General features: G+C 43.1%; 1 protein-coding gene across 1 annotated transcript in view; it reads left to right on the forward strand.

Annotated features, from left to right (window-relative positions):
* Positions 1-1,328: 1,328 nt before the first annotated feature.
* LOC111649063 (neurexophilin-1) overlaps positions 1,329-14,128 on the forward strand; it is a 14,534-nt gene continuing 1,734 nt past the window's right edge. Inside the window, exon 1 of the mRNA XM_023398801.2 lies at positions 1,329-1,809. Within this exon, the coding sequence (XP_023254569.1) occupies positions 1,756-1,809 (54 nt within the window). The 5' untranslated portion in view covers positions 1,329-1,755. The remainder of the gene's footprint in view (positions 1,810-14,128) is intronic.

The raw sequence follows: 14,128 nt of genomic DNA on the forward strand, positions 1-14,128 counted from the left end.
TCAGTCAAACTGGATTGACAGGACTCCCGTCTCCTCCGGTGACCCCCAATCAGCTCTGACCTTGCACCTCCAGGAGTCAGGTCCCTCAGCAAAAAGGCCTGTCGAGCCAATTAACCCCTGAACTCAGATCAATTAACCCTTTTACAGCAGCACAAGCAGATAACACCACATGCATTATTAGCAGATGCAGAAAAACCACCGGATCAAAAGGTTTTAAATATGTTGATCCAAGACAAAATAACGCTGATAGAAAAGGTATTGACCTGGTGACAAAGATACACACAAGGTCTTCTTCTACTTCTTCTGTGGTGCCTGTCAGATAGCTGAGGGCTACAGAGAAAGAAGAGGGAATGGAAAGACAGAGAGAGATGGACACACAGCGGGTGAAGCTCATCTATGAGTCTAATTAAGCAGAAATGGAGCTGTTGGGAGCCAGGGGACCTGCACAGTGATATCTTGCATTTCAGTCCATTAACCTGCTCCTAATGAACTGTGTGTTATTGGGGAATGTCTTTATTAATCACACCCCACTGAGGTGACGGTCACTGGTTCGGCGGTGCTCTCCGTGTACGTCGATACTCTTCAGCAGGGCTCCAGATCACCGCCTGGCCCGAGGGGAGGACGGACAATCTGACAGTAGACATGCATGATGTGACAGCGTGCATGAGGATGAGGCTTGGTGACGAATCCCAAGAGCTGCAAACCTCAGCTGTAACATCCTCACTTGACCGTATGACACAGGAGTTGTTTTTGTTGTGACAAGCGCGGTGTGAAAACAGACCCAGGCTTTCCCAATCAATGACTTTCACCCACCCACAGTGATGATTATATCTAATGAGAGGCTTGGTGATGAGATAGACCCTCGAAGTTGTCAGTGGATTACTGAGGCAGGCTGTTATAGGTTTGAGAAACCAATGTCAGAAATATTAGTAAGGGATTTGAAAGGAGTGAGGAAGCACTCACACAAGTGGAACAGATGTTTATTGTTTTTTTTTTTTTAAGCTACTGGTTATTTATTCCAATTGCTTCTTGTTTGATTGTATGCAGGATGAATTTGGTGGATGGGATTAGAGAAAGTGGCTGAAAGAGAGAAAAAGGGAGATGCTAGATAGGAGCAGAGAGACAGAAATAAGGGAGGGGGAAGAGAGAGAAGAGGGGAGAGAGGAAAGAGAGTCGTGGTGAGAGAGAAGGGGGAGAGGCGCGCGCGCGCGCACACACACATACACACACACACACACACACAGGGAGAGGGAGCGAGAGAGAGACAGAGGGAGTAGAAACTGTTAAAACGTGTGTGTTCGCTCTTGCCAGTCTCAGCATCGCTCAGTTTCTGCAGGAGGCAGCTGGCTCCATCCCTCCAGGATCTCCACTGGCACCGATGCCACATATGATCTACCCACTTCCCAATCTACCCATTCACTCTGATTTGGGATCTCTTTATTTTGTTTGCATGGATGATAACAGCCTACCGCAGATGCATGGATTTCTCATACACCAACTAATTTGACTCAAACCCGGGATTGGTGAAAAAACACAGAACAGACAAAAAAAGGGGGGGGGACTCCAGCCGTTTTTAGGTCTGTGGAAGCAGCACTTGAGCCTGCCTTGGACATGGGACCGTGCGTCAGCCGAGAGGGATCCGGTGTCGGAGGAAGAGCATCTTCCTGAAGGAGGAAAAACCCGTGTGAGGGAGTTTTTTAATTTTTGTTTTTGCCACCGGGGAGGGGGGAGCTGTGGGTTTTACGCGCCGGAACGATGCGTCCCAACCGCGGCTTCATCCTGCTCCTCCTCAACGGAACCGCTTGTTTGGTAAGAACATTGTGGGAGTGGGGGAAAGCCACACTGTACTCTTCATGCATCTTGCATCAGATTACCTTACTTTACCCATATAACGCTTCGTACCCGCGTCAGGAGGTGCGGCGAGGTTACTGCACCGCATTTGCACAAAAAAAAACTTCCAAACTCGCAGATTGAAGTCGACAAACAGTGTGTGGACAGACACGAGAGAGCGGTAACCGGGAGCCTCTCGCAGAGATGCAGAGAAAATTCACGCCTACTTTGCTCGGTTTACTTCCAAACGCGTTTCTGCTGACTTCTGGTATTTTCTTTTACTCACTTTATAATTATTAAGACACTAATATTCACTTTGACCCCGCTCGGCTCAGGTACGGCGGGTGCACTATCGCAAATTCCCAGCAGACACTCGTACTGTCAGCGTGCGGAGCGCAACTGTGCCGCCGGTGTTCATTACCAGTCTGGTTTACTCTGCCAGCATTTGGAGCCTAGTTAATGTGTTTAACCCATCATTCATCGCACATTAGTGGCTAGCTTGGAAGAAGGTAGGTGCACGGGGAAGTAATAACTGGAATTAACCTGAATGGGTTAGACTGCAGACAGGTGTAACCTCCACTTTAAGCCAAAGCCCAAAACACAGGAAACACCGACACTGCAAGAAGCGTTTTAGAAAATCATGTAAAAGTCAAAACAGTGTGTCAACTGAAGGGAGTGGGTTTACTTGAAATTAATTAAAAAATACAAAAAATAAAATAAAATAATAATAATAAAAACTCAACATATTCGAGCAGTTACGGTTTTATGACATACATTTGCTACAGTTGCATCATAAACTTTTAGTGTAACGACCATGTGTATGGAGATCTACTGTAGGATCCATAACAGAGGTGGGAATAATTTTTCATGCCAGAAAGATTAGAGGAGCAGAGGAGTCCGATATGATTAAATAGAGAATTTATACAGAAGGTGGGGAGCTCATTTTGAAGGGAGAGAAACCTCTTATAACCACTCTGTTCTCTGACTGAGCTAACTATTAAAAAAAAAAAAAAAATCAAGTTATACTAAAGATTTCCAATGTATAATAATTTACCTAAGTAAATTGTGATACCTTCCTAAGGACCCCCACTGACCTGAATTGGCTCTGTCCAGTGTTACATAACCTAACAATCAAATTTGGATCACCCACTCCTCTTTCATGTACGCTTGCAGATTTATTAAAAAGCAGCCTTTAATGAGAAATCAGCTCTTGATTCACATGAGGAAACTTGAAAACATCCTTCTGCTCGGAAACCCCTGGGCTGAGTGGAGCTCACTCATCACAGGGCCCAGGAAATGAGCAAGCTAAAAAAAAAAAACCAAAAACACACACACACACACACACACACACACACACACACACACACAAAAAAAAGTACAGTGAAAATTTTCAAGTGAGGCAGAGTGGCTGTTTGATGCACCCCTTTGTGTCTGTGTCTCCTCAAGGATGACCTTGTGCTTCTCATATTAAGGTATTATTCAGGTGCTCAGAGTAAAGTAAAGGCCCTTTTGGTGATTTGAGGTCTAACAAATAGTGGTTATAACTGACTGAACGCACACAGATTTGCTGGTTGAGAGGGAGCTGTTCCAACACATCTGAGAGTGAGGAGACCACACGCTGACTTGAAATATGGGGGATGAGCGCCTTTTCAGCCGAGATACAAGAGTGTGGGATAATAGGCTTAACACTCACTTCTGTGTTGTCTTGGTTCTGGGAGTATTTTGTGAGCTGCAGGGCTGTAGCCTATTGTAACCCAGAAGGTCTGTGGCTAATGATAATGAAATTAATTGGGGCTTTTTTTCCCCCCACTCTCCAGACCATGTATCTATGAAAAACGTACATGACATCCCTCAGCAGGAGATCTTGGGTAATTCATTAAACCCGTGACATTGATAAATTATGGAGCAATTAATAAATTAAGTAACTTTTTTTATTATGCAACAGAGCCGTGATTAATAATCATATAAGCCTACTATGCATTAAAAATTCGATTTGGATGACTTTCTGTTGTAATAGCTCCGCAATTCTCAGACAGGGTTTAGGTCTCGAGGGAGCTTTTGCAAATGGCTACAAATACAGATGACTATTAACACAAGGTGCCACTCCGGTTGTTGTTTATGTGTTGAATGATGGGTTTCAAATGTTAATTATTCTCTGTATTTGAATGGTGGGTGATGAATAATATAAACCATCTCAGTTGTATAATTGACTGCTTGAGAAATTATGTTTATTTTTGGCAGCAGTCTGAGTTATTTCTCATCTGTCTCTCTGCGAGATGACTGGGTTTGTTTCTCTCGGCTAAATGGCTCATGCGCATGTACCAAGAGAATAATCTGTGGGGTGTTTAAGAGGGTGGTTTGATATTTATTGTCCTTTCACTTGTCCTTGTGATCAGCAGCGATGGCAGTCAGTTGTTGCTCGAGCAGAGGCAAGATGTGAAACAGGGCTGCAACGAGGCTGATGATTGTTTTTGTCACTGATTAATCTGCTTTTTATTTTTCTCAGTAAATTGTTAGCATTTCCTTAAGCCCAAGGAGATGTACTCAAATTGTTTTTTTTTTTGTTTAACCAACAGTCCAGTGCCTCAAGATATTCAGTTTAGTGTGAGTATGGAAAAGTTGTCACATTTGAGAATCATTAAATGTTTGGGTTTTTTTTTCCTACTTATTATTCAATTATCAAAATAGTTTCTATTTTATTTTTCTGTCAATCAACTAGCTGATGAATTACTAACTGCTGAAGCTCTGCTGTGAAAGTTACAGACACTGTAAGGACATAATCCGCGGCTAAACAGAAGCAGCACATGCAAGGTGAACTGAGCTCACTGTAAGCAGAGGAAAGACAGGTGCCTATAGGAGATAAGCTGACACACTGGAAATAGACTGGTACAGGATGGTGTAAAGACAAAGGAAGTGAGAAGAAGTGTAGATAAAGTGCTAAAAAAAAAAAGAGAGAGAAAAAAAAAGAATAAGTTAAACATCTGCCTCAGAGGGTTTATACACCTCATTGACAGTCATCACAGATTCTTTCTTCCTTTTGTGGCAAAACATCCAAGAAAAACACACGTTAATCCATGTATAATTACAACTGCAGCACAGGGTTGGCAGTCTGAATCCCCAGACTGAATCTGGGAGGGCTGAGGTGAACAGCGAGTGCTCTCTCCTCCTTCAACAATCTGAATAACTACCAGTAGGAGAATGAAGTGCATTGAACTCAACTGCTCCACTGAACTGCAGCTTCTCTCCCTCCTGCAATTATTCAAGAATCACCCCACTTTTTTTGCAGAAGGGAGATGATACTCTGTGTCGACGTGCTTGGTTAAAGAGTCATTTTAAATAAGGAGCATTTAAAAAAAAAAAACATTTTACTCACTCAGCACTCAACAAGGAGACATCAATATTTGCACTTTAATAAACGTGCACACGCATGAAAGAGCTTTTTCATTAAGGAATTCTGACCTTCATCATTGCATGTTGCCGTAACCTTCACGTGGTGAAGATCGCTGGGGGATGCAGGAGCCCGGCTTTTCATACACGCTCGCGTTGAGCTCACAGATGCTCCAATTCACACAACATTTTTTTTTTTTTGGGAGGGATGAGCCTCAGGTAGCCTCTCTGTGGCAAAGAGAGACAGGACCACATTATACTCCCTCTGATTGCTTTCAGTAGAGACGCAGACACCGGCCATCACGATTGATAACTGAATTTCACCTCTGTAGCAGAGAACAGAATTTGCAGAGTGAATTTCAGGGCAGACGCTCATGCATATTCCAAGTTTTTACACGCCACGCTCTTCCCTGTGTTGTAGGTAATTTCAAAACAGAGAGAAAACATGACACTTGCATGAATTCACATCCACAAATTAGGACCTCCTGCTGCTGCTGCTGTTTTTTCCATTTCCAAACTTTTACCGTCAACCTCCATTTGACTTTCGCATCAGCGAGGAAACACTTACTTATTTAACATGGCACATCAATTAAAAACAAATTATGTTCTTCCACTGAAAGCTTTACAAAGCCAAAATCCCTTTCATAACAAAGGAGGGATTGTGATTAGACTGTACACCACTGAGCACACACTTGAATCATAACATAGCACACAACAACTGAGACAACAAAAGTTATTATATCCAAGCAGAAAGTGCCTGTAGTTTGGCTGGAGCACCACAAGACAGCAAAGGTGCAACACAGGAACAAACGCACACTGTGCAAACCTGAAGATTTGAAAAGCAGAGGCTGTCTACTAATTCTACCCACATCAGACTTCTCTCTCCATTTTGGCCTGTCATAAGTTCTTAGATTCACGTTTCTTAGATACCTGTCTTCCTCGCGGGGTCGCTGACCTTGTCCACCCAGATACATCCCCGGCTAAGCAGAAATACCACCTTAATCCTGAGAAAACAAGCTGAGGAAAAAATGAAAACTCACTGTCTGATACAGCATATATTGCATGCAGACACAAATGTGAGACAGCAACAGCAGCAGGGTGAATTCAATTTTTTTTTGTTTTTTTTTGTTTGTCTCGCTCCCTTGAGTCTTCCTCTTTGCCATCATTGTTGCAATCTGCATGTCAGAGCTCATAAGCTTACACCCTCGTCCTCCTCCTCACATCCGATACAGGCGCCAGAAACACAAAACTCATCCATGATTGTCAAATCATAAGTGAGGGTTTGACTACGAAACCACAGTGGAAGCAGACAGAGCAGTTTATTGTGCTGATGACATCTGTCCTGTAGTTCCCCCTTTGTGAGTGCATGAAGCATCATAAAGGGATGATCTTTACAGGGACAATTATCAGGTCGCGGCATTTTCAGCATCAGTAGCGAAATAATATGCAGTTGCATTGTTAGCCATTCATCTAGGGGACGAACAATTTCCTAGAGGAGCCCAACATCCCACTGTCACTTGTAACCATTTTTCATAATTAATTTTACACGTCATTACTTCATCACTGCTTCAGCCTGGATTTTCATGAACTTCAAATACACAATTTAGAATCAGAAATTCTATCGTCACTAATTTTGTGAACTTTTCCCATAGAATTAAAAAAAAAATGTTCAGTGATCCCTACGCTAACCGCTCGTACCCTTTCATTGTGAATCTAGACTAGTAGTAGTTGGTTTGCGCTGGTAATTGCAGGATTGTTGTTCGCCTTAAATGTCTCCTTAAATTTGATGAGTGCTTTTGATGGAAAGTGTTTTCACCTATTTTACTCAGACTTTTTTTTCCCCCTATTTTCTGTTTTGTATAGTCCAGATACACAACCCAACACTGAGCAATCACAAAAAACAATATATAAACATGAAGACAGGGTGGACGTGCAGAGCTGCTGGTGTTATAAAGGATAACCTCTGTAGCGTTCTGCCTGTTGTGTAAAACAGCTTGAGTTGTACACAGCCGCAGTGTGCACCTCTTCCTCCCCTGACCACCCACTGAGGAACCCAGCGAAAGACCCCAGCTCCCCTTGCTCCCTCCCCCACCGTCAGAGCTCCCAGTAGCCCCACAGCACAGACAGGCAGAGAGAGAGAGAGAGAGAGACGGAGGGAGAGCACGCTCTCTGACACACTGACAGCCCTTCATCGTGAAGCGCTGAGCTGTCCTGAGACAGAATACGTTTGCTGAAAACCAGCACAATTTATTGTGGCATTGCTCTCTGGGAGACTGCAGGGGAGACAGAGAAGACCCTGGAAGAATATCTGTAGGTTTGTCTGCTGGTTTCGGATAGTGAAGGGTGGATTACAGTGAACAGCTTAAAGAAAAATGACTCGTATCCTTGGGTAGAATGAGTAGGTGTAACTCCCAGGGGATCCAGATAAAGACGCGTTTGAGTCTCACACGGAGGAATAACTAAGGATGGGAAAATCCATGAGACATTTTAATTTCAGAGAGCTTCTGCTAGTAGAAGTGGCTTTACTGCATCGTGAAAATGCAAACTGTTATGCAAAGTGTCAATATAGAATAAAAATTTCACTGCTTCAAGATCTGAAGGCATCCAAACAACCTTAGAAAAAGGCGATGTGGGACCAGGGGACATGGGTTTACTTGAAGAGGGAACACCAGGCCATCAGCATAGTTTAACGCTTTAGGAAACCGAAGCTTTTGTGATGCCGCAGGCTCCGAGGGTCGTGCTGACCTCATCGTGGTGTGACTGGATCGGCAGGATACCACGCGCCAGAATGAGACCGGGGAGAAGGAGCCCATTTATATTCCCGATTCTCTCACAATCTGTAAACAGTCCGTTCTGCTTGAATGAACATCTAGTGTGCAGTTTACCAGCATGCTGCCCAGTGACGGTACAGTGATTTTCAGGGTCAGAGACAGACATGTCCAGACAAGGCCCACGGAGGGTCTTTATGGGGGTTTCCAATTAAAGCAAGCAGCGCAGCCACAAGGATCAGGGAGTTTGGCTGAATTTGAAAGAAGACTATTTTAAGTACAATGAAGGGATAATAGGAACATTTATTGCAGACCAAAGTGGTTTCTGAATTGAATTGAGAATGCATTGTTATAGGATGTAGGGCAGCAATGACTAGCAATCATTTTAACCTTTATTTCTCTAGGAAACCAGTGTGATGCACTTATGCATGCAGCACTTCACAATCACCCTGTTAACACATACAACCTTTTTCTAAGCTGCTCCCTCTATAGTCAGGTCAGGGTAGAGTTAGGTCGCTGGAGCTACTTGGTTAAGGTTAAGGAAATTTAGATTGTGTGTAATCCATCTGAGATGGACTGCAGTTCACACCTGTTGTCAGGATGTGAATCAAATGTCTCACAACTAAGCACTTGTGATCAGATTTCACTTGCCTGCTAACATTTGGCTTTATCGGTTTGAAACTGCTGCTAAACAGAAAGAACGTTTTGACTAGTTAAGCAGTTTGGTGCTTCACTGAGCTCTGTGGCACATGCAAAAAAAAATTGTGCTGATGCATGCAATCTGCAGAGCTGGACAAAGCTTCAGAGCAATCAGGGGTTTCACAAATGTGCAAACATCTGGCAAACCTCTAAATGTCACTGAAGTCACCCGATGCATTCTCGGTGCCACCACAGCTGCCCACTAATGATCAGAGCCCAAGATTCATTGCCTTTAAGTGCCACTGTAAGTGTGAACGGAGCCCATTCACATACTCACACACATTCTCAGCTGGGAGCTGCATAGTTAGACCACAGTCTGATTTGGCCACTTAACACCTCCACTGAAGCTATTTAACTGCCTTGCTCAAGAGTGTATGAATAAACAGGAAGGTCTTATTCATTTGCTGTTTCTTTTGCTGGGGATTCAAATAGACAACTTTTCAAGTATTAGTGCTGCGAAGCTCCAGGACAGATTTTCAAAACCCAACAGAAATACTGACGCATTAAGTCAGACAACAGCTCTTGATAAACTGTTTTTTTAAAATATCTGAACGTCTATGAGACGACTGTAGAGTCCTTCCAGCTTTAACAAGGCAGGTGTGAATACTGTAGCAGCGGCTTTAATCAGCTCTGTCCCATCAGCCCATGCTTTGCTCCCAGCTCTCTGGGGAGGAACAGGGAAGAAACCGTCCCCTGCTACTCCTCTCCACCGTCCTTGCACCGCCAACTTGTCGATATCTTATAATGTAAAAATTTGATAGCCAATTCGGAGCCCGGCTTCTCTCTGAGCATACAAAATGAGCCCAAATCCAGCGGGACAACACAACTGAACCTGTCCAAAATGAGATGGGAAAGTGGATGGAGGATGCAGATAGAAAGAAATGCTCAGGAAAAGAGTGCAGAATAAAAAAACCTTCAGTGTAGCGAGTTTGTTCACCCACTGCAGATCTAAGCTCCAGTGACCCCCGAGAAGCTGGAGTAAATTATTCATTAAGAGTCAAATAGCTTGTTTCTTGTGAAATTACCTTTCTACCCCTTACCTCTTCTTGGATCTACACTAGCCAGAAGAATAATTAGTTATAAGGGCACAGCCATTTTCAGACTTTAATCATGTAACAGAGAAGTCTCCTGCAGTGAACATATTAGATCTGGAGATGGGAAAAAGAGACAGAGAAAAAAGAGAATAAAGCATTGACGAACACTTAAGAAATCTGAGCTGCCTGGGTCTGTAATTAAAAATTGATGTCATATTAGAGATGAAGATTTCAACTCAACAGCCAGAGGAAAATGGAGTGCTTATTGAACTTGTCAGCTCCCCAGGACAAGCACATGCTTTCAGCCCTGCTGGGTGGCTCAACAGGCAGATTCTCTGTATCAATCAATCAATCAATCAATCAATCAATCAATCCATTTATTCTATTCCAGTTCATGCATCCATAAGACCAGCCTCATTCTTCCAGTTTATATTGAAATTTAACCAGTGAATAACCTGAAATAGTTTTTTTTAATATATAGTTTAAGAAACTGCTTAACTTGCTGCTTTCCTGCAGCAGTGGAAGTAAATGAAGCCTTAATAGCTAATATAAATAATTCCTACAGGTTGATGACTTGTCCGTCTGTACAAAGGCAGTGTTGGGACAAACTGTGATACTAAACCCAGTGATGCATTGTTAGGACAATACTGTACTGCAAGAATTAATACTGTATGTTGCTATTATAATGGTGAGAAAAAGGCATGTTACAATTAAAGGAAGACAGACTGGTTGGTCAGGTTCATCCTACAGCAAGATACTGACTGGAAACTTTAGAAGACAGTGGCTTCACATGACGGCAGAGCAGCTCGGGCTCCGGACTCAAACCACATGGAGCTGGTTTGGGGTGAACTGGACAGAGGGTGACAGCCAAGGAAACTAAAAGTGCAACACGTTTGGTGGATCCTCTGCAGCAATGACAAACTTTCAACATAATATTTCACTTCCATTGTAGAGAGAACATCATGAATGAGGCATTAGAGAACTTTCTGTAACAACTGGAAAATTGTGGTGTTTTAAAACTTAATAGTGTGTGTGTGTGTGTGTGTGTGTGTGTGTGTGTGTGTGTGTGTGTGTGTGTGTGTCACTTTTGGTCTCCACTGGTTCCTGAGGGAAATCTGTAGTATTATTGCTCCAGTTAGTCACTCATTTTGTCTGTCTGGTAGAGTACAGCGGGTTTTCAGATAAATTTTCTGGAAACAGCCGCCTGCTGCAGCCACAGACTCAAAGATGTTAAAACGCTCCATTTTCATTACAGTCATTTTTACAAATGAATTTTTTGATTTATAAAATATCAGAAAAATTGCAAAAAACAATTCCTGTCACAATTGTCTAAAGCCCAGTGTGATGTTTTCAAATTGCTTTTATCCAACCAACAACACAAAAGATTTTCTATTCAATATGATACAAAACAGAGAACAACAACTCCTCCCATTGGAGAAAGTGGGACCAGAGAATTTTTTCCTCGAAAAATGACAACACTGTCATTTGTGCATTTTCAGGAAGTTAAGTCTATTTTGGAACAATAACCTGCGTCTTTGACACACTGGTCTGTCACCAGTCCCCTGCTCCTGAGAGACTTATGGCACGTTTCAGTTAAGTGGCTCCCTCTTCTCTGCGCCATTTCATGGCGACAGTGTGCCTCCGTCACCAGGAGAAAGGGGTTAAAACGGTGTACCTGTCACTGTAACAGGCTGATTATTGCCTGTGGAGCTGGCAGGCTCGTGAGGATCGCTCCCCCTCCCCACAGTCCCTGCTGGGAGAGAGTCCTGGGGCCTGTGCTCACTGAGGCTGAATGACTCACAATTACCACAGCGACGGAGCCTGCAGCCACCTCCCATCCTCTCCAGCCGTTTCACTGACTCACTTAGCGCACATGACAAATGACAAAATCACCCTGAACCTCCGCCCCCTCAATAAGACCTGATTGCCCATCGCCCACACTTTGCCTACAGTACTTAAAGCTGGGATATATCTTGCCAAGCTTCATGAAACAAAACAAACTTAGTCTGGAAGAAACTTCTTCTGGCCTCTCAAAGCAGCGTTTTACTGTATTACACTAAGTAGATGGTTTAACATGCATATAATATGAGCTCGAGAGCAGCACATTGTCCTGGAAATACACTGCTGCTGCAGATTTTTATAACTCATCAAAACTCTTCTTTAATGTCATAACACTGATCACTGAAAAAAACAGACAGCATTTGTTGTGCATCATCAAAGGATGACTCCTCTGACTGTATTTTAAATATGAAAGACAGTGAGTGATATGAACACCCAAAGCAGACAACATCAGTGCTCAACTGTTAACAAAGCAAAGTCTCGCTGTGTCTGCAAAAATTGTGGCCATATACCACTAAAGTGAAGCAATGCATTAATGTTTTGGCAGAGAGAAAACAATGGTGAACTCTGCGGCCAATTTACACCATTTAGACTTGCTTACATTGCACTAGTCAAAAGTTGGAAGCGTGCTGATAGTTGTATCTTACACCTCATATACTCCCCTAGTTAAATGCAGCGAGAGTTGTTGCAGTATGCAGTTTTTCATAATGGAGCAGAAAAGTAGCCCTTGTTCTAATATTTAATGATAAAAAATGCGTTATGTGCTGCTGTATAATGTGTGACCTCGGTGACCTCAGAGCTGTATCGTTGACCAGTAGGTAAGAATCCTTACCATAGGGCACATTTCTCTGCAAAAATGAAATCACAACGGCATCACGGCTGTTTGGACAACTGCACAGTATGTGTTCTCTTGCTGCAGTAATCATTACAGCTCTGGCTCTGCTTTTTCTCTTCTTTTTTTTCTTTTTTTTCTGGCGCCATATTAAGCTCATTCTAACATTTGTCTTTGACAATGATGCTGCACACTGAATCTGAAACCTCGAGCGGTGCCAGACACTTAAATCTTCTGTTCAACAATAGCACAATGCTCACTTCATCTCTCCTCCTGCAGCCTGGCCTCTCAGGCTCTCTAATGAAGACTGTGCAAGAGAGGGAGGATGCCTTGCTCAATATGTAAGCTACAACAAAGCATTCTGCAATATGTTTTCTCTCAGATATGAGTGTTGGCACCATCTGAGAATTTTTCCAGACAAGCGGGACAGTTTGCAAAATGATCAGGATCTTAAAAGCAAGGGGCAGTTTCAGAGAATTAAAGGATGACATATTTTTCGAGAAGCCTAAAGCGCTTTTTGTAGGACACTGCAGGGGCTCTTAAGTGCTATCTGGGGAGGTAGGCAGAGTGCTACCCTCTGTGCCCAGCAGCCACCGGCTCATTGGAGAAGAGAAATCAAACACAAACTAGTCCTTCAATAGGAGCCATGGGGAATGGTGTATTTGTCATCAAAGTCATCCTGCCTGGCCCCAACTCCCATCTTTCAAAAAAAAAAAAAAAGATACAAAAAGATTAAATCAATATGTCTTCAGCTCTTCCAAATTTTTGTTCATTATTAATGAGTTTGTGATTCTCAAAGAAGCTATCAGAACTATCTGGTTCAAGAGGAAGCAGTCCTTGTCAGGGCTGTTATCGGCCCCTGTGGGGAGGCTGAAGGATCTGAGCGGCAGTGTAGCGTAGCAGCAGACAGGTAACTAGAGGAGATGGTGTCTGGCCTCTAACATCCCCATGGGAATAAGGCCAGATTAAGGGAAGAGGGGAGTCCTCTCATCTGAGTCCAAACACCAGACCACAACCACATCAGCGGGAATCCTCGCAAGGCAGTTGAAATGCGATCCACGTCGTTATGAAAGGAAATACATGTTTTTAGAGGGACAGGAAATCAATATCGCTGACTGACTGCGGAGCAAGTGAACAAATCTGAGCGAGCTTGAAAAACCTGCATAAAATGGAATAAAAATGAGTCAGGCTTAATAATCCTGACTAAGCCGGTATAAGGAAGCCCTGGCAGTCAAGACAGTAGATGGATCAGAGCGCAGACAGGGATGCATGCATTATGCATCATTGTAAAATCTCTCTGGGTGGAGCACACACACATAAATAAAAAAAACGTACTCCACCGTTCACATTTGCATCACTTATTGTTCTCGTTTACCACAACTCAAAATTCACAAAATTGTGTGTGTGTGTGTGTGTGTGTGTGTGTGTGTTCTCCGCTGCCAAATCCAAAGGACATAATAATGCAGAATACTTCCATGGCACATTAGACAAATGCTACCTGTTAATAGATCATTACTGTTGAATAATTACCCGTTACTTTCACTCTCACATTCACACACTCTTCACAAAGCTACTGCTGAGCACAGCAGCACTATCTTATCTCCCTCACTCCTCGCCCCCCTCCCCACTCCTCAGTTGATGTTAACATTTGACAGCTTTGTGTGTGTGCCGATACAGATTTTTGTCTTTAATTAAAACACTGGAAGGACTTAATTGGACATTACACTTGACCCCCCCCC

This window comes from Seriola lalandi, unplaced genomic scaffold (assembly GCF_002814215.2).
Source record: "Seriola lalandi dorsalis isolate HSWRI2012SDOR001 ecotype SW California unplaced genomic scaffold, Sedor1 jcf7180002049913, whole genome shotgun sequence".
NCBI classification, from domain to species: Eukaryota; Metazoa; Chordata; class Actinopteri; order Carangiformes; family Carangidae; genus Seriola; species Seriola lalandi.